Source organism: Anomaloglossus baeobatrachus, chromosome 3 (genome assembly GCF_048569485.1).
Source record: "Anomaloglossus baeobatrachus isolate aAnoBae1 chromosome 3, aAnoBae1.hap1, whole genome shotgun sequence".
In the NCBI taxonomy this organism is placed as follows: Eukaryota; Metazoa; Chordata; class Amphibia; order Anura; family Aromobatidae; genus Anomaloglossus; species Anomaloglossus baeobatrachus.
This window is the reverse complement of record NC_134355.1, coordinates 664434360-664456273: the sequence shown is the minus strand read 5'-3', so window position 1 is coordinate 664456273 and position 21914 is coordinate 664434360. Positions and strand designations below refer to the sequence as shown.

At 46.6% G+C, this 21914-nt stretch overlaps 1 protein-coding gene across 1 annotated transcript in view; it reads left to right on the top strand.

The window, feature by feature from the left end:
* LOC142297019 (cytochrome P450 2K4-like) overlaps positions 1-21914 on the top strand; it is a 267299-nt gene that overhangs the window by 140736 nt on the left and 104649 nt on the right. The window contains exon 5 of the mRNA XM_075341229.1: positions 17259-17421. Within this exon, the coding sequence (XP_075197344.1) occupies positions 17259-17421 (163 nt within the window). The remainder of the gene's footprint in view (positions 1-17258; positions 17422-21914) is intronic.

Below are 21914 nucleotides of genomic sequence, written 5' to 3'. Positions count from 1 at the left end.
AAAGATATTTGCAGCACGTCTGCCTGCATTGCACACTCAAACTCATTGTTACTAAGCCATTATACTAGCAAACACTGATTGAAGCTAGTGGCATCCTAAACGAGGCTATTGGACTTTTGTATAGTCCCACTAGTGCAAAGATATTTGCAGCACGTCTGCCTGCATTGCACACTCAAACTCATTGTTACTAAGCCATTATACTAGCAAACACTGATTGAACCTAGTGGCATCCTAAACGTGGCTATTGGACTTTTGTATAGTCCCACTAGTGCAAAGATATTTGCAGCACGTCTGCCTGCATTGCACACTCAAACTCATTGTTACTAAGCCATTATACTAGCAAACACTGACTGAACCTAGTGGCATCCTAAACGTGGCTATTGGACTTTTGTATAGTCCCACTAGTGCAAAGATATTTGCAGCACGTCTGCCTGCATTGCACACTCAAACTCATTGTTACTAAGCCATTATACTAGCAAACACTGAGTGAACCTAGTGGCATCCTAAACGTGGCTATTGGACTTTTGTATAGTCCCACTAGTGCAAAGATATTTGCAGCACGTCTGCCTGCATTGCACACTAAAACTCATTGTTACTAAGCCATTATACTAGCAAACACTGAGTGAACCTAGTGGCATCCTAAATGTGGCTATTGGACTTTTGTATAGTCCCACTAGTGCAAAGATATTTGCAGCACGTCTGCCTGCATTGCACACTCAAACTCATTGTTACTAAGCCATTATACTAGCAAACACTGATTGAACCTAGTGGCATCCTAAACGTGGCTATTGGACTTTTGTATAGTCCCACTAGTGCAAAGATATTTGCAGCACGTCTGCCTGCATTGCACACTCAAACTCATTGTTACTAAGCCATTATACTAGCAAACACTGATTGAAGCTAGTGGCATCCTAAACGAGGCTATTGGACTTTTGTATAGTCCCACTAGTGCAAAGATATTTGCAGCACGTCTGCCTGCATTGCACACTCAAACTCATTGTTACTAAGCCATTATACTAGCAAACACTGATTGAACCTAGTGGCATCCTAAACGTGGCTATTGGACTTTTGTATAGCCCCACTAGTGCAAAGATATTTGCAGCACGTCTGCCTGCATTGCACACTCAAACTCATTGTTACTAAGCCATTATACTAGCAAACAATGAGTGTACCTAGTGGCATCCTAAACGTGGCTATTAGACTTTTGTATAGTCCCACTAGTGCAAAGATATTTGCAGCACGTCTGCCTGCATTGCACACTCAAACTCATTGTTACTAAGCCAATTATACTAGCAAACACTGATTGAACCTAGTGGCATCCTAAACGTGGCTATTGGACTTTTGTATAGTCGCACTAGTGCAAAGATATTTGCAGCACGTCTGCCTGCATTGCACACTCAAACTCATTGTTACTAACCCATTATACTAGCAAACACTGAGTGAACCTAGTGGCATCCTAAACGTGGCTATTGGACTTTTGTATAGTCCCACTAGTGCAAAGATATTTGCAGCACGTCTGCCTGCATTGCACACTCAAACTCATTGTTACTAAGCCATTATACTAGCAAACACTGAGCTAACCTAGTGGCATCCTAAACGTGGCTATTGGACTTTTGTATAGTCCCACTAGTGCAAAGATATTTGCAGCACGTCTGCCTGCATTGCACACTCAAACTCATTGTTACTAAGCCATTATACTAGCAAACACTGACTGAACCTAGTGGCATCCTAAACGTGGCTATTGGACTTTTGTATAGTACCACAAGTGCAAAGATATTTGCAGCACGTCTGCCTGCATTGCACACTCAAGCTCATTGTTACTAAGCCATTATACTAGCAAACACTGAGTGAACCTAGTGGCATCCTAAACGTGGCTATTGGACTTTTGTAAAGTCCCACTAGTGCAAAGATATTTGCAGCACGTCTGCCTGCATTGCACACTCAAACTGATTGTTACTAAGCCATTATACTAGCAAACACTGAGTGAACCTAGTGGCATCCTAAACGTGGCTGTTGGACTTTTGTATAGTCCCACTAGTGCAAAGATATTTGCAGCACGTCTGCCTGCTTTGCACACTCAAACTCATTGTTACTAAGCCATTATACTAGCAAACACGGAGTGTACCTAGTGGCATCCTAAACAAGGCTATTGGACTTTTGTATAGTCCCACTAGTGCAAAGATATTTGCAGCATGTCTGCCTGCATTGCACACTCAAACTCATTGTTACTAAGCCATTATACTAGCAAACACTGATTGAACCTAGTGGCATCCTAAACGTGGCTATTGGACTTTTGTATAGTCCCACTAGTGCAAAGATATTTGCAGCACGTCTGCCTGCATTGCACACTCAAACTCATTGTTACTAAGCCATTATACTAGCAAACACTGAGTGAACCTAGTGGCATCCTAAATGTGGCTATTGGACTTTTGTATAGTCCCACTAGTGCAAAGATATTTGCAGCACGTCTGCATGCATTGCACACTCAAACTCATTGTTACTAAGCCATTATACTAGCAAACACTGATTGAACCTAGTGGCATCCTAAACGTGGCTATTGGACTTTTGTATAGTCCCACTAGTGCAAAGATATTTGCAGCACGTCTGCCTGCATTGCACACTCAAACTCATTGTTACTAAGCCATTATACTAGCAAACACTGATTGAAGCTAGTGGCATCCTAAACGAGGCTATTGGACTTTTGTATAGTCCCACTAGTGCAAAGATATTTGCAGCACGTCTGCCTGCATTGCACACTCAAACTCATTGTTACTAAGCCATTATACTAGCAAACACTGATTGAACCTAGTGGCATCCTAAACGTGGCTATTGGACTTTTGTATAGCCCCACTAGTGCAAAGATATTTGCAGCACGTCTGCCTGCATTGCACACTCAAACTCATTGTTACTAAGCCATTATACTAGCAAACAATGAGTGTACCTAGTGGCATCCTAAACGTGGCTATTAGACTTTTGTATAGTCCCACTAGTGCAAAGATATTTGCAGCACGTCTGCCTGCATTGCACACTCAAACTCATTGTTACTAAGCCAATTATACTAGCAAACACTGATTGAACCTAGTGGCATCCTAAACGTGGCTATTGGACTTTTGTATAGTCGCACTAGTGCAAAGATATTTGCAGCACGTCTGCCTGCATTGCACACTCAAGCTCATTGTTACTAAGCCATTATACTAGCAAACACTGAGTGAACCTAGTGGCATCCTAAACGTGGCTATTGGACTTTTGTATAGTCCCACTAGTGCAAAGATATTTGCAGCACGTCTGCCTGCATTGCACACTAAAACTCATTGTTACTAAGCCATTATACTAGCAAACACTGAGTGAACCTAGTGGCATCCTAAATGTGGCTATTGGACTTTTGTATAGTCCCACTAGTGCAAAGATATTTGCAGCACGTCTGCCTGCATTGCACACTCAAACTCATTGTTACTAAGCCATTATACTAGCAAACACTGATTGAACCTAGTGGCATCCTAAACGTGGCTATTGGACTTTTGTATAGTCCCACTAGTGCAAAGATATTTGCAGCACGTCTGCCTGCATTGCACACTCAAACTCATTGTTACTAAGCCATTATACTAGCAAACACTGATTGAAGCTAGTGGCATCCTAAACGAGGCTATTGGACTTTTGTATAGTCCCACTAGTGCAAAGATATTTGCAGCACGTCTGCCTGCATTGCACACTCAAACTCATTGTTACTAAGCCATTATACTAGCAAACACTGATTGAACCTAGTGGCATCCTAAACGTGGCTATTGGACTTTTGTATAGTCCCACTAGTGCAAAGATATTTGCAGCACGTCTGCCTGCATTGCACACTCAAACTCATTGTTACTAAGCCATTATACTAGCAAACACTGACTGAACCTAGTGGCATCCTAAACGTGGCTATTGGACTTTTGTATAGTCCCACTAGTGCAAAGATATTTGCAGCACGTCTGCCTGCATTGCACACTCAAACTCATTGTTACTAAGCCATTATACTAGCAAACACTGAGTGAACCTAGTGGCATCCTAAACGTGGCTATTGGACTTTTGTATAGTCCCACTAGTGCAAAGATATTTGCAGCACGTCTGCCTGCATTGCACACTAAAACTCATTGTTACTAAGCCATTATACTAGCAAACACTGAGTGAACCTAGTGGCATCCTAAATGTGGCTATTGGACTTTTGTATAGTCCCACTAGTGCAAAGATATTTGCAGCACGTCTGCCTGCATTGCACACTCAAACTCATTGTTACTAAGCCATTATACTAGCAAACACTGATTGAACCTAGTGGCATCCTAAACGTGGCTATTGGACTTTTGTATAGTCCCACTAGTGCAAAGATATTTGCAGCACGTCTGCCTGCATTGCACACTCAAACTCATTGTTACTAAGCCATTATACTAGCAAACACTGATTGAAGCTAGTGGCATCCTAAACGAGGCTATTGGACTTTTGTATAGTCCCACTAGTGCAAAGATATTTGCAGCACGTCTGCCTGCATTGCACACTCAAACTCATTGTTACTAAGCCATTATACTAGCAAACACTGATTGAACCTAGTGGCATCCTAAACGTGGCTATTGGACTTTTGTATAGCCCCACTAGTGCAAAGATATTTGCAGCACGTCTGCCTGCATTGCACACTCAAACTCATTGTTACTAAGCCATTATACTAGCAAACAATGAGTGTACCTAGTGGCATCCTAAACGTGGCTATTAGACTTTTGTATAGTCCCACTAGTGCAAAGATATTTGCAGCACGTCTGCCTGCATTGCACACTCAAACTCATTGTTACTAAGCCAATTATACTAGCAAACACTGATTGAACCTAGTGGCATCCTAAACGTGGCTATTGGACTTTTGTATAGTCGCACTAGTGCAAAGATATTTGCAGCACGTCTGCCTGCATTGCACACTCAAACTCATTGTTACTAACCCATTATACTAGCAAACACTGAGTGAACCTAGTGGCATCCTAAACGTGGCTATTGGACTTTTGTATAGTCCCACTAGTGCAAAGATATTTGCAGCACGTCTGCCTGCATTGCAGACTCAAACTCATTGTTACTAAGCCATTATACTAGCAAACACTGAGCTAACCTAGTGGCATCCTAAACGTGGCTATTGGACTTTTGTATAGTCCCACTAGTGCAAAGATATTTGCAGCACGTCTGCCTGCATTGCACACTCAAACTCATTGTTACTAAGCCATTATACTAGCAAACACTGACTGAACCTAGTGGCATCCTAAACGTGGCTATTGGACTTTTGTATAGTACCACAAGTGCAAAGATATTTGCAGCACGTCTGCCTGCATTGCACACTCAAGCTCATTGTTACTAAGCCATTATACTAGCAAACACTGAGTGAACCTAGTGGCATCCTAAACGTGGCTATTGGACTTTTGTAAAGTCCCACTAGTGCAAAGATATTTGCAGCACGTCTGCCTGCATTGCACACTCAAACTGATTGTTACTAAGCCATTATACTAGCAAACACTGAGTGAACCTAGTGGCATCCTAAACGTGGCTATTATACTTTTGTATAGTCCCTCTAGTGCAAAGATATTTGCAGCACGTCTACCTGCATTGCACACTCAAACTCATTGTTACTAAGCCATTATACTAGCAAACACTGATTGAACCTAGTGGCATCCTAAACGTGGCTATTGGACTTTTGTATAGTCCCACTAGTGCAAAGATATTTGCAGGACGTCTGCCTGCATTGCACACTCAAACTCATTGTTACTAAGCCATTATACTAGCAAACACTGAGTGAACCTAGTGGCATCCTTAATGTGGCTATTGGACTTTTGTATAGTCCCACTAGTGCAAAGATATTTGCAGCACGTCTGCCTGCATTGCACACTCAAACTCATTGTTACTAAGCCATTATACTAGCAAACACTGATTGAACCTAGTGGCATCCTAAACGTGGCTATTGGACTTTTGTATAGTACCACTAGTGCAAAGATATTTGCAGCACGTCTGCCTGCATTGCACAATCAAGCTCATTGTTACTAAGCCATTATACTAGCAAACACTGAGTGAACCTAGTGGCATCCTAAACGTGGCTATTGGACTTTTGTATAGTCCCACTAGTGCAAAGATATTTGCAGCACGTCTGCCTGCATTGCACACTCAAACTCATTGTTACTAAGCCATTATACTAGCAAACACTGAGTGAACCTAGTGGCATCCTAAATGTGGCTATTGGACTTTTGTATAGTCCCACTAGTGCAAAGATATTTGCAGCACCTCTGCCTGCATTGCACACTAAAACTCATTGTTACTAAGCCATTATACTAGAAGACACTGCTGCCAGTTTAAGGGCCGTAGTTGCATTGTCAGTGATAATTATTGTTGTTTATTCTGCTGTTAATAAAGATAGACCACCGCTGCAATCTACACCACCTCTCAATTCTTACTACCACATTTTCAGTGCACAATCTTGTCGCAATCAACGTGAGTGGCAAAATGACAGATGCTGGTGGAAAGGGTAAGAGGCGTGTTGGAAAAGGAAAAAAAGGGTTTGTCCGTGGGGAAGTTGGCAAAGCTCCATTAACATCTGCTGAAGATAGACCATCTACCAGCAAAAGTAAGATGTCTACTACTTACCGTGGACAATCCGATGTGCTCCCTTTTTTACAGACTTGGACAACTGGAACAAAGGTAGATGATGGCCAAAAAAGGAAAATGCTTGAATGAATCTCAAGTGGTCCAACAAGTGCCCTTTCCGCCACCTCAACTACCGCATCCAAAAAACACCAGTCCTCTGAGTTGTCATCCCAATCAAACTTGCTTTCTCCCAGCTCTGAAGTCTCCATCCGCCCTGCACAGTATGGTGGAACTGAGATGGCTGAGTCTGCAGAGCTGTTCAGTCACACTATAGCCTGGGAATCAGAGGTCTGCTCCCAAGCTACAGTGAGTACAGAACACGAAATGGTCTGCAGTGATGCCCAGAACCTTTGTGATTCTGATTCAGGCCATGAGGTCCAAGTTTCTGAGCATAATGTTGACCCTTTGTCACAAACTGTAACACCTGTTGTTATAGACAATGAGGAACATACTGATGTCGATGAGACGCAGATACCAGATTGGGATGACAACTTAAATATTCGGTCAGGGCAAGAAGAGGCTCGGTCTGAGGATGAGGGGAGTGCAAACACAACAATTGATGATGAAGTTCTAGATCCCACCTACTGTCAACCCACAGTCAGGCACTCGAGGAGGTCAACAGAGGTGGTGGAGGAGGATGCAACTGATGACGAAGTTACCTTGCGCCTTCCTGGACAGAGTCGGAGTACTGGTAGCACGTCTACAACTGCATCCTCAGCCACCACTCTGCCTATGAGCACTAGTCGGGGTGGATCAACAGGTCGCATGCCCTCTAAGCCTTGCCTAGCCTGGTCCTTTTTTGACATAGCAAAAGATCGCCCAAATTTTGTGATCTGTAAAATTTGTCATGGTTCTCTTAGTAGAGGTCAAAACCTCAGCAGTTTGACAACTTCTTCCATGAATCGTCACATGAATAAATATCATATGTCCCGGTGGGAAGCTCACCGTGCTGCAATGCGGCCTAGCGGAGCGAACCATCCACCGCCTGCCCCTTCCAGTGCATCCGCGCGCTCTTCATCTTCTAGGACTGTGGGGACAGCTGTCACACCTGGTTTTCCAAGCACAACTTCCACCAATGTAACCGCAACAGGCAGTTTGCTTGGTAGGTCGTCAGTTGGTTTGGAAGGGGAAACAAGTGCGTGTGTACAGCTCTCTCAGACATCGATAGCACCAACGTTGGATGAAGGCAACATCATGTCTACGCCTGCACTTTCCTCACAAAGCTGCATTTTTCCAGAAACACCCTACTCAACACCGTCTACACACAGCAGCCAGATCTCTGTCCCTCAGATGTGGACAAATAAAAGGCCATTTCCTGCGACCCATGACAAAGCTAAGAGGTTGACTTTATCCCTCTGTAAGCTCTTGGCTACCGAAATGCTGCCTTTCCGCCTGGTGGACACACAGGATTTTAGAGACCTTATGTCTGTCGCTGTGCCCTAGTACCAGATGCCCAGTCGCCACTACTTCTCTAAGAAAGGTGTGCCCGCGCTACACCAGCATGTCGCACACAACATCACCGCTTCCTTGAGAAACTCTGTGTGTCAACGGGTGCATTTCACCACCGATACTTGGACCAGTAAGCATGGACAGGGACGTTACATGTCGCTGACTGGGCACTGGGTAACTATGGTGATAGATGGTGAAGGTTCTGCTGCACAAGTCTTGCCGTCCCCACGACTTGTGTGTCAATCCTCTGTCTGTCCAAGTTCCGCCACTGCTTCTGCCTCCTCCACCTCATCTGAGTCCTCCACCTCCGCCCCAAGCCTGCCTGGTCAGGCCACCAGCGTTCTCACTGCGCAGAAGGAATTACGCACCCCTCATTACTATGCTGGCAGCAGAGCGCAACGGCATCAGGCGGTCTTTAGCTTGACATGTCTTGGGAATAAGAGTCACACAGCTGAGGAGTTGTGGTCAGCTCTGCGGTCCGAGTTTAATAAATGGTTGTCTCCACTCAACCTGCAGCCTGGTAAGGCCATGTGCGACAATGCTGCAAACCTGGGTGCGGCCCTTCGCCTGGGCAAGGTGACACACATGCCTTGTATGGCTCACGTGTTGAACCTTGTTGTCCAGCAATTCTTAACACATTATCCCGGCCTAGATGGCCTTCTGACCAGGGCACGAAAACTGTCTGCTCACTTCCGCCGTTCAACCGCCGCAGCTGAGCGACTTGCATCGCTCCAGAAGTCTTTCGGCCTGCCGGTTCATCGCCTGAAATGCGATGTGCCGACACGCTGGAATTCGACTCTCCACATGTTACAGCGACTGTGGCAGCACCGTCGAGCCCTGGTGCAATAAGTCATGACGTATAGCCTGGGCCAACGAGATGCAGAGGTGGGGCAGATCACCCTGATGGAGTGGTCTCAGATCAAGGACCTATGCACCCTTCTGCAGAGTTTCGACATGGCGACGAATATGTTTAGCGCTGACAATGCCATTATCAGCATGACAATTCCAGTCATTTACATGCTGGAGCACACGCTAAACACTATTCGGAGTCAGGGGGTGGGACAACAGGAAGGGGATGAACTACAGGAGGATACATATGCGCAAGACACAACAACATCACCAAGGTCCAGACGTTCATCATCACCAAGGCGGCAGGCATGGGACCATGGGGGACAGGGATCAACAAGGGCGCATGGTAGCAGGCGAGATGTTGAGGAAGGTGCAGGAGAACATGAAGAAATGGAGGACGAACTGTCCATGGACATGGAAGACTCAGCGGATGAGGGAGACCTTGGTCAAATTTCAGTTGAAAGAGGTTGGGGGGAGATGTCAGAGGAAGAAAGAACGGTTAGCACCTCTATGCCACAAACACAGCGTGGACTTAGTCCGCATGGCCGCGCAAGACACATGAGCGCCTTCTTCCTGCACTACCTCCAACATGACCCTCGTATTGTCAAAATTAGAAGTGATGATAACTACTGGCTTGCCACACTATTAGATCCCCGGTACAAGTCCAAATTTTGTGACATAATTCCAGCCATACAAAGGGACGCACGTATGTAGGAGTATCAGCAGAAGCTGTTACTCGATCTTAGCTCGGCTTTTCCACCAAACAACCGTGCAGGTGCAGGGAGTGAATCTCCCAGTTGTAACTTGACAAACATGGGACGGTCCCGTCATCTTCAACAGTCTACCCGTACCAGTAGCACCGTATCTGGGGCTGGTAACAGCAATTTTATGGAATCGTTTCATCATTTTTTTAGACCGTCCTTTGCAAGGACACCAGAGACAACAAGTCTGACACACAGTCAACGGCTGGAGAGGATGATACAGGAGTATCTCCAAATGATCATTGATGCCATGACTTTGCAAATGGAGCCTTGCTCATTTTGGGCTTCAAATCTTGAAAAATGGCCAGAGCTCTCAACTTACGCCTTGGAGATTTTGTCGTGTCCAGCTACCAGCGTTGTTTCTGAACGTGTCTTCAGTGCTGCTGGGTGTGTGCTGACAGATAAGCGCACGCGTCTGTCCAGTGACAATGTGGACAGACTGACGTTCATCAAAATGAACAAGTCATGGATCCACAAGGAATTTACTACCCCTGTGTCATCCTGGGGAGAGTAAATGCTTGTGGATTTGGAATGTGCTTGTGTGTCACCCTGGACAAGCCAGGGGACACAGGTAACAACACACACACACCCCCACCCCCAGCAGTTCACAGCAGACATCCCCAAAGTGACCTGCTTTCTGCCTCGGGCTCAGACTGACACACCAGGTGGGCGGAGTCAGGAGCTGGAGGCGCCCACCCAGGGGTTAGCTGGCCTGAGGCAAGGAACAAGCCCAGTCTAGTCCTAGGAGAGGACGAGTGAAGGTCTGCAGAGAGGCAGACAGAGCCAGGGGCCTAGGTTGGAGCCTAGGGCCTCGCACAGAGAGCCCGGCAGACGCTAAGTGCCGTCTGCAGGGAGCCGGGGAGACAGCTGGTGGAACCGAAGGTAGCCGGGGCTGGGCAGTGGCCCACCGGTACGGAACCGGGGAGCCAGCTGGAAGCCGGAGTGCAGGAGAGGAGTGCACGGAGGTGGAAGAAGGACTTACACCATCAAACTGGGTCAGGGGAGAAACAACAACCGCAGCCGTCTGAGGGTACCCGTCCATCCAGCCGAGTGTTTTACTAAAAACTGTGTCAACGTCTCAGGCTGAGTGAGTACCACAGTGCCGCAAGGCACAGCGCTGCCCCCATGTCCCTGCGCCCACCAGGCCCTGCACCCTGCACACCATCACCGGGCCCCGGGATCACCAACCCCTACCCACGGAGGGGCGACACAACACCTGGCTGCTCCGCATCACCATCCCCAGGAGCCCCATATTGAGCAGCGGTGGTGAAATCACCACAACCGTGGGTGGCGTCATGGACAATAAACAATCCCCACACCCGATAACCCCCCTTTCACTCACGGGCGAGGAGCGCTGCTCGAGAACCCCCAGGATCCGGCCCACAGCTCGAGCCACCACTGAGCAGCAGCTGCCGGACCCGAGCAGAAGGGGTGAGCGTAGTGTGCTGACACCCTCCTCCCCGCCCGCGACAACTTGGCATCACGAACAGGATCTTACCGCTCTGCCGTTTGGTGGAGGTGCGCCTTGTTACCGCCAGAGGTATCCGGCTGAAAAATTTGTAAAACCGCCATCTTGGGCGCGAAAATTTCCCGCTCGAGCGTCTTCCCCGAGCAGGAAAGGCGCGATAGTTGAGCCCCGCCCCCCGAAGAAGGAAGTGCTAAAAAGAAGCTAAGGGGGACGAGATGGCGTCCGGACGCATGTGAACCGCGGCTGTGGAAGCAGGGACGCCAGGACTCTGCCAGCATTTGGTTCCTGGAAGAGGCCGCCGCACTGATGCACCGACCCGTTACCCCTGTTACCGGTAGCGGAGCCCGCAGCGTCTGTGGGGGAGGACCCAGACCTGGGGTCCCCAGGCCTCACTTTTGTCACCGCCCTGCCACCGGCCCCGGCAGTCCGCCCGGCCGCGACGGAGATGACGACGGCTCCGGCAGTCCGCCCGGCTGCAACGGCAGCGAAGTACCGGTCCCGTTGACCAATCTGGGGCCGTTCCTGGACTGGGGTCAAGGGGTGCTGCCTGGGCTTTAGGGGCAGCACCAAGGCCAGGTTATTTGGGTGGGTGACTGAAGGAACCGTTACCCTGTTATTATTAAAAGTGTTGGACTGTTACTGCCACGTTAAAGTAATGTGCATCCCATTTTGGGAGGGTTGAAAAATGCTGTGTTAACGTTTTGATCTTTTGCAGTTAAAAGAAAACTAAAACCGGTGATGGACGGGCAGCCCGAGGATGGTCTGCATTTTGCTAAGGGGGAATGTGTCGCCCTGGACAAGCCAGGGGACACAGGTAACAACACACACACACCCCCACCCCCAGCAGTTCACAGCAGACATCCCCAAAGTGACCTGCTTTCTGCCTCGGGCTCAGACTGACACACCAGGTGGGCGGAGTCAGGAGCTGGAGGCGCCCACCCAGGGGTTAGCTGGCCTGAGGCAAGGAACAAGCCCAGTCTAGTCCTAGGAGAGGACGAGTGAAGGTCTGCAGAGAGGCAGACAGAGCCAGGGGCCTAAGTTGGAGCCTAGGGCCTCGCACAGAGAGCCCGGCAGACGCTAAGTGCCGTCTGCAGGGAGCCGGGGAGACAGCTGGTGGAACCGAAGGTAGCCGGGGCTGGGCAGTGGCCCACCGGTACGGAACCGGGGAGCCAGCTGGAAGCCGGAGTGCAGGAGAGGAGTGCACGGAGGTGGAAGAAGGACTTACACCATCAAACTGGGTCAGGGGAGAAACAACAACCGCAGCCGTCTGAGGGTACCCGTCCATCCAGCCGAGTGTTTTACTAAAAACTGTGTCAACGTCTCAGGCTGAGTGAGTACCACAGTGCCGCAAGGCACAGCGCTGCCCCCGTGTCCCTGCGCCCACCAGGCCCTGCACCCTGCACACCATCACCGGGCCCCGGGATCACCAACCCCTACCCACGGAGGGGCGACACAACACCTGGCTGCTCCGCATCACCATCCCCGGGAGCCCCATATTGAGCAGCGGTGGTGAAATCACCACAACCGTGAGTGGCGTCACGGACAATAAACAATCCCCACACCCGATAACCCCCCTTTCACTCACGGGCGAGGAGCGCCGCTCGAGAACCCCCAGGATCCGGCCCACAGCTCGAGCCACCACTGAGCAGCAGCTGCCGGACCCGAGCAGAAGGGGTGAGCGTAGTGTGCTGACACCCTCCTCCCCGCCCGCGACACTTGATGCAAATCAAAACATCCTGTTTGCAACTAGGGCACAAGTGCTGCCACTGATGGGGTGGGTGTCTGTGTGGCCCAATTTTTTGAAAAAAGGGAGACTCCGCTTGGAGTAACCCTTGCTTACATTGTTTTTAAAAGGAGCCAAGATGAACAAGTCATGGTTCAGCAAAGACTTTATCTACCTACCCCGGTGTCATGCTGGGGACGGTTAATTATGGCGTATTTTTGAATGTGCTTGATGCAAATCTAGCTGTGAAGTGTACAACTGGGGCACAACTGCTGACACTGAATGGGTGGGTGTGTGTGGGGCCCAATTTTTGGAAAAAAAGGGAGACTCCGCTTGGAGTAACCCTTGCTTGCTGTGTTTTTAAAAAGGAGCCAAGAAGAACAAGTCATGGTTCAGCAAAGACTTTATCTACCTACCCCGGTGTCATGCTGGGGACGGTTAATTATGGCGTATTTTTGAATGTGCTTGATGCAAATCTAGCTGTGAAGTGTACAACTGGGGCACAACTGCTGCCACTGAATGGGCAGCACTTGTGGGGCCCAATTTTTGGAAAAAAAGGGAGACTCCGCTTGGAGTCACCTTGCGGTGTTTTACATGATTTTACAAGGGCATGCCATGCCTATATCTGTGTGTCCTCCTCTTTTTCCTTGTCCAGCTCTTTTGTTTTCGCATGAGTATATGTCCTTGTCACTTTCCCATGTGTTTCTGTTGTGTTGTGAGTTGTTTGTCACCTTTTGGACACCTTAGAGGATGTTTTCTAGGTGTTTTTATGTGTTTGTGAATGCCTGCCATTGTTTCCTATGCGGTTCGAGTTCGGTTCGTCGAACGTTCGACGAACCGAACTCGAACGGGACCTCCGTTCGGCGAACCGACCTCGAGCCGAACCGGGACCGGTTCGCTCATCTCTAATGATGAACTGTTCTTTTATTTAGATAATTCCAATGCGTTTCGGAGACTTATCTGCCTCCTTCCTCAGGGAAAAGAATCTTACAGAAAATCAGGATCTCCCCTTATAAAGCAGTGTATAGAAAAAAAAAAAAAGGTTTGCTACCAATCGTTACGTCATCACTTCATGTGCTGCCGAGTGGTGACTCATTGCACGTGGAGTGAGACTGCGTCATGGTATAGATTTCACAGATCTTAACATATTATATACTGCAAGCGTATATTCAAAGTTCTTGGTAAACAATGAATGGATAAATAAATAAATATCTTATATTTGTAAGGGCTCGTCTATATTCGTCCGCTCAAACTTTTCCCCTTTTTCCCTTTTAGATATCTGATAATGCACCACCAATCTTGTCGTACGATTCCATTTGTGTTCTTCATTACGAACACGTACACATTTATATATTTTTCTTCACTCCTTCATGGATTATCTAACTGTTCCTCTAAATGCTTCCTCTACTCCAAATTTCCCGTATAGGGTGGTGGTAGAGAAACAGCGCATAGTATTCTAGTCACAGACCCAATGGTTCACGTCTGATTCAGATACAGGAACTACACATCCACATATATATGGTCCATTTTTATTTATTTTGTTTTTTCCCCCCTTTTTTTACCTCCTAAAAAGAATACAGACGAGCCCTGACAAATATAAGATATTTATTTATCCATTCATTGTTTACCAAGAACTTTGAATATACGCTTGCAGTTTATAATATGTTAAGATCTGTGAAATCTATACCATGACGCAGTCTCACTCCACGTGGCAATGAGTCACCACTCGGCAGCACATGAAGTGATGACGTCACGATTGGTAGCAAACCTTTTTTTTTTTTTTTCTATACACTGCTTCATAAGGGGAGATCCTGATTGTCTGTAAGATTCTTTTCCCTGAAGAAGGAGGCAGATGAGTCTCCGAAACGCGTTGGAATTATCTAAATAAAAGAACAGTTCATCATATTCATGCTTGTGGTTTTCTAGCGCGGCATTTAACCCGTCTTTCTCCAGTCTTCTTTGCTCTGATATTCCGTTTTGTGACGGGGCCGCTGCTGAACCACCTAAGCGCTCTTCCACGTCTGCATAGGAGTTGTGACTGGCACAACCCAGCCAGGTGAGTGCATTACTCTTTTACTTTTTGCCCTGTAAATCAGGTAAGACCCTATTGTGCCTTCTTCTCTCCTCTACTAAAGCACTTATCTGGGGTAGATGTGGTCTGGAGCAAGATGAGAAGGCTGGAAAACCAAGGAACAAATGACAACCGGCTCAGCCTGCTAACAGACTAATGTTTAAATAGGCAGAGAGTCAGCAATGGAAACGCCCATTGCTCCAACACACCTGGTCTCTGTCCAAACCAGTCCTGGCAACAAGAGGGAGCCTCACAGCAGCAAAAGCATAACTGACATTCACAACAACTACTATTAAAAGTTTTGCAAAGCGCAGCGTGAGCAGAAACTTTTGAAGAGTGGTAACATTACTGAGATCATCCATCATCACAATCGCTGGGTCTCTGTTTTGCCAAATTTTTTAACACTAAGGCGGGCTTTGCACGTTGCGACATCGCAAGCCGATGCTGCGATGTCGCACGCGATAGTCCCCGCCCCCGTCGCAGGTATAATATCTTGTGGTAGCTGGTGTAGCGAAAATTATCGCTACGCCAGCTTCACATGCACTCACCTGCCCTGCGACATCGCTCTGGCCGGCGACCCGCCTCCTTCCTAAGGGGGCGGGTTATGCGACGTCATAGCGACGTCACATGGCAGGCGGCCAATAGCGGCGGAGGGGCGGAGATGAGCAGGATGTAAACATCCCGCCCACCTCCTTCCTTCCGTATAGCCACCGGCGGCAGGTAAGGAGATGTTCCTCGCTCCTGCGGCTTCATACACAGCGATGTGTGCTGCCGCAGGAACGAGGAACTGCATCGTACCTGTCGCGGCACCGGAATTATGGAAATGTTGGAGAATGCACCGATGATACGATAACGACGCTTTTGCGCTCTTTCATTGTATCATCAAGCATTTACACACTACGATGTCGAAAGTGACGCCGGATGTGCGTCACTTTCGATTTGACCCCACCGACATCGCACGTGCGATGTCGCAACGTGCAAAGCCCCCCTAAGGTTTAGATACGACTTTAAAGAAGGTAAGTCATTTATTATCAAGGTTAAGATGAAATACAAACTTAAAGGAAAAGTATGATATTGCGTACACTTTGGTATATTCAATATCAATTAAGTACAGTTAAATACTTATATCACCAAGGAGCTTTTAAACATCATCTGCCTGGAAAATTAGTCAGAGAAGCATGACAAAGACAGAGAACTCCTGGAAATCCCAACACTGACATATCACGGTGCAGGTACATGAGCTTCTGTCTTTGCTATACTTCATCTGATCTTAAATAGAGGCTTGACCAATAATACAAGCCTTAGCGTCAATGTATTGTATTTCTCACTGATTAATGCCCTTTGATGGCCAGTCTTTGAGAAAAGATGAGTTAAGCCCCCGTCACATTTAACAACTTACCAGCAATCCCGAAAACGATGCGACCTGATAAGGATCGCTTGTAAGTCGCTGGGAGGTCGCTGGTGAGATGTCACATAGTCAAATTTTACCACCGACGCAGGAATGATCAGCAACCTGTATAACGATATCGGCGGACATTGGGACTGTGTTAGGAGGTCGTTAGTAGGTGTCAAACACTGCGATGCGTCCTGCCCAGCAGAACATCGCCTTTGAAGAAAATGGTCTCAACCATTCAGCAACAACCGGCGACCTCACAGCAGGGGCCTGATCTCTGGTAGGTGTCACACATAACGAGATCGCTGCTGCATCATGAAAACGGTGATGCAGTAACGATCTTGTTAGCGATCTCGTTAGCGATCTCGTTGTGTGTGACGGGGCCTTTAGAGATAAAACACACATCAGACAATGGGGTAATTAACCCACACCATTCAAATCTCCCAAGAATACATATCAGATATTTAAGCTAGGTAAATCACAAAGTTTCTGTTACAATGGATAGCAAACACACAAAACATCAGATCGTTGTGCTAAGTAAATCACAAAGTTTCTATTACTCTGGATGTATTGTCTGTCTGTTTTCTATTACTCTGGATATATTGTCTGTCTGTGTATATAAAGCAAACACACAAAAACTCTTAAGGATGCACAAGGTTTTTGTAACTATGAACCAATGTCTGTCTGAACCAACAATATGTTTTTAACTTAACATAATGTATGGACTCAAAAATAGCCATTTTTATATTGCATTACACTCTCACATCTAGGTTTTAGTCTTAAGTGAAGTCTGGTAAACATACTAGAATGTTTCTTTCTCTACTCGGGTCAGTGTGGAGGACGCAATAGTTTGGTATATGTCCACATTGTTATCTAGTATCTGTTTTACAATTATTACCTCTTTGAAGCTCTCAGAGATCCATGGTCCAGTGTTCAGTATTCAGATGGGCATGAAGAAGATGGTGGTGTTAGCTGGATATGATACTGTTAAAGATGCCCTGATAACACATGCAGAAGATTTTGAAGAACGAGCTAAAGTCCCAATATTTGAAAAGATCGATAAACAAATGGGTAAGAGAGTAAAAAGCTGAAAAGTATCCTATACCCTCCTATTTATAACTTTCATCTGTAAATAACCACATTTTTGTTATGTAATCTGAGACCAGCAAGTTGTAGGGGCTGAGATTCTATTTTCAGCATTCATTTACTTGGCTGCCTGATGTAATCTTAAAATAATTGTTTTTTTTTCTGCTGCAGATCTACCAGTTTTCTGAAAGCTGAGCTCTGTATAACCCCACCCACAACACTGAACATCAGTTTTCTCTGCACACTGTGTATAGGCAGAAAGCTTCCAGTGAGTGATGGACAGGAGGACTAGATGGCATGAGATACCTAGCCCTGGAGGGATGATTTCCTGCAGATCAAATAGTGATTTTATTGAAATAACAACACAAAGCCTAATAAGTGACATCAGTCAAATCAGGCTTTCAGCCGCTTCTTCATGCTGCTCTTAGATTACACAGAAAAATCTTGCTGACAGATTCCCTTTAAAAACCATAAAGGGAATTTCCAGAATTTTATATTAATGAGAACTCCAGAGCTTTATATTAATGACCAATCCTTAGGATAAGCTATCAATATGTGATTACTAGAGGTCTGAGTTGTGGGACCCACATGATCACCTAAACAAAAAGTCATTGGAGTGCTCCAACACCTGCAGTACCTGGTGTATTTTCATAACTGTGTTATACTAAAACTCAACCCATTTAGGTTAACTTGGCAATAAAGGGGCCACAGGGCTACAGAGCTCCAGATATCATTGCTTCCATTTTGTTATGCTAATTGATGGAGATCCAGTATATGTGATTCTTTATGACTATGCATAAGAACACTTTCATGACATGTTTTAACCTAAAGGGAACTAGTTGGGCGATTGTCATGGGTGGGCTCAGATAGCAGAGAGACCTCAACTTGCCCTCACACAGGGATCCCTGCACTGACTCTTATTCTAGAGGTACACTTAAGGGTAGTGAGGTCTGGGTCCCTAGAATGTCCCTATCTCCTCACCAGGCCTTGACCTAACTCCCAAATCCCTAACCTTGGGGAGGAAGGACATACCGAAATAACCTCCCCCCAAAAGACAAAGACAGGGGGTAGAATAGAAACTTGATCACTCTTCAAACAACCACAAAGGGCAGCCAAAAGAGCCACAGGAGGAAATAAAATATAAAAGAGGAAGTAAAGAACACCAAGGGACACTTCCACAACACACAAGCAACAGATTGCAGGTCATCAAAAGAGGATCGCCAAGGACACCGGATTTGCAAGAGCATGAGCAGATCCAATCTTCGGCGACCTCCTTACAAACTCCTTACAAACTTAAATAAGGAGAGACTAGCTGTGGATGGTAATCAACAACCTGACAGAAGAGTCATACACTGCTCCAAAAAGGATTAACTCCTGCATGGCTGGGAGCAGTGAAACAACTCAGCCGATGCCCAACAGAGCTCAGCAATTTAAGAGAAACCAGGTTGCCTGTCGGACTCTGTAATGTGAATAGAGTTCGAAGTGGTTGCTGTAATCCGCGAGTGTGTATCCAGACAGCGGTTCATGCTTGGGTGTTTCAGAGAAAATGTAATTTAAAGATCCATCTGGCGTCTCCGTCTTACTCTTCTCAGAACCACAAGAAGTGATTGATATTAGTGATGGACGGACTCGCAGATAGACGCGATCGGCAGGTCCAACTAAGTTAAAAAAAAAAGATTAGGCATTGATCCCAGATATCTGAATGGATGCTGGTCCCCATATAAGTCTATGTGGACCAGAATCCAATGCTTTAAAATGGTGGTAGAATGGACAGGAGAATTGGAGCAGGCACATTATACAGTACTTATTGATTCTTCGAGCATCTCTAATGCTACTTCCGGGGCCGCTTATTATCCTTCATACATATTCACTGCCTCACTCGCTCACTGGCAGTCCCCACATACCTGATTGGATGCAGTCTGACTCTTCCCCACCCTGTATGACAGCGTGTCTGACTGCAACCAATCAGAGGCATTGTGTGTACACCTTTACTGCTGTAAAAATAAATGAAAACATTGGTGTTGGTTCCTCCTGTATTATAATACCCAGCATAGATAAAGTATACAACGTATAAAAATAAGAGGAAATAATTAAAAAAAAATATATTTAAATAAATAATTGAAAAAAAAAATAGTGTGCGGTCCCCCTAATTTTGATACCCAGCTATGATAAAGCTGACAGTTGGAAGCTGGTATTCTTAGGCTGGGGAGGCCTATGCTTATTGCTCACCTAGCCTAAAAATAGCAGCCTGCGGCCACCCAGGGTTGACACATCCATTAAATGCAACAATCAATTTTCTTGGTGTGGTGGCAATAGAGGTAATAAGGGGTTAATAACAGCCCAGAACTGCCACTAAGCCCTAAATTAGTAATGGGACTCATCTATGACAACCCCCATTACTAATCCTGTAAGTGAAAAAAATAGACACAAACACCCTTTAGTTGAAATAAAATTTAAAAAACACTCTCACCCCTTTATTAACTTCAAAAACACAACAGGTCTCATGAAGAATATGACCATCCGCTGTGAGCTTCAGGCAGAGATTGATGCATGTGATGAGTGGTGACATCACTCATGTTTTTTGTGGTCACAGCTTGAAGTTCCCACAGTCCTCCACCTTTGACCACAGGTAACCTCATCTGATGTCACTCAGTTCAATGAGGTCACCTGATGTCATGTTACCTGCGGTTACTGGTGGAGGACCCTGGGAACCTCAAGGTGTGAGCGTAAATAACCTGAGTGACATCACCGCTCATCAAATGTTTCAGTCTCTGCATGAAGCTCACAGTAGCTGATCATGTTCTATGGCCGCGCTCTGTCACTTCAGATGTTCAGAGCTGGTATCGTCATTGGACGTTGTGTGGGTTATGTCGGACCTGGGTGTTTTGGAGGTTAACAAAGGGGTGAAAGGGTGTTTTTTTTTTAAATTTTATTTCAAATAAAGGAATTTTTCTGTGTTTATTTTTATTTCTTTGCAATTGCTTGGGAATACCAGCTTCAAGTTGTCGGGTTTTATCTAGGCTGGGTATCAAAATTAGGGGGGGACCGGAGGCCAGTTTTAAAATTATTCATTTTAATAATTAAAAAACAAGCTACATGTGGATCGTCTTTTTTTGATACATAGCCAAGATAAACTCACGGCTGGGGGCTGCAGCCTGCAGCTTTATACTTTGTCATGGCTGAGTTTGGTAATATGGGAAGACCCTAGACCATTTTTTTAAATGTATTTATTTTTACACCTCAATATACGGTAAACCTGCAGACATGGTCTGTGATTGCAAGCAGTCAGACACTTTGTCACAAAGGCTGAGAATGCGGCTGACTACAGCCAATCACTGACGCAAGGACTGCCGGTGGGCGAGGGAAGCAGTGAATATGTATGAAGCTAATGAGTGGCCCTGGAAGTAGCGTTAGAGTGGCCCTGGAAGCAGTTATGTTCTCACTGGAGACTCGATAAGTATGGTACACCTGCTTTATTCTTATTTTCTTTATCTTTCCTATATTTTTTTTATTACCCGAGTTGCCAGAGACCCGGATCATTACTCGGAGTTCACTAAGAACTCCCCCCAATGATTATTTAAACAGTCTTGCAATTCCTTATGTGACGCCCTGGTAAAACAAGGTTGTCACAGAACCTGCACAAATCCACCAAAGTGCAGGCCATTCTCTTCCTTGGCACCAACACAGTCCCCACACAGGTATACACCAGCAAATCAGGCCCTAGTCACCCCCCCCCCAGGATAATGGGAGGGATCAAGAAGAGCTTAGGAAGTGACAGAGAAGAGTTTAGTTTCAGTTTTGAGTGGTGGTCAGTGAAGAGCTGACAGGAGGGAGTTGGAGCTCCCTGGAGAGGGTGGTAGTCGGGGTTGGAGCCCCGGACCACCGGACCACTGGATTAGCCACGCTGACTAGTTGGCAGTGAGGGCCACAGGCGATGGAGATCCTGTCATGGGGAACCTGAGGTAGACCGGGCCAGGGTTGTAGCCCGCCGGTGCCGAGAGAGGGCATCCGGTCCGGAGGCCGTTTCAAGCGGACTAGTCCAGACAAGAGAGAGACAGACGAAAAGTACGGAGGAAAGGGCACCTGGCTGTATATCTGTGTGCGGGACCAAGCACACCCCTCCGGAGGTAACCGGACACCGGCAACTTGGTTTACCACTAAACTCTGTGTGCAATTCTTTGGAACTGTGAGTATACCATTCATCCCCGGTTCAACTCTGCATGACATTCTTCGCAGCCAACACTCCCATTCATCTGGACCCCGGGACTACACCTCCCTTACCTGTGGAGGGGGTTCCACCTTGCTGCCCAATTTCATCTGCCCTAGGCGTCCCATACCAAGGCAGCGGCGGTGACACCAAGGCTCACCGCAACCCACAGGTGGCGTCACTGACAAACTATTCCCCTGTAAATACTCCCTTCCTACGGTTCTGAGGATGGACGGCTGCATGAGCCCAGGTCCAGCTGCCACTCGAGCCA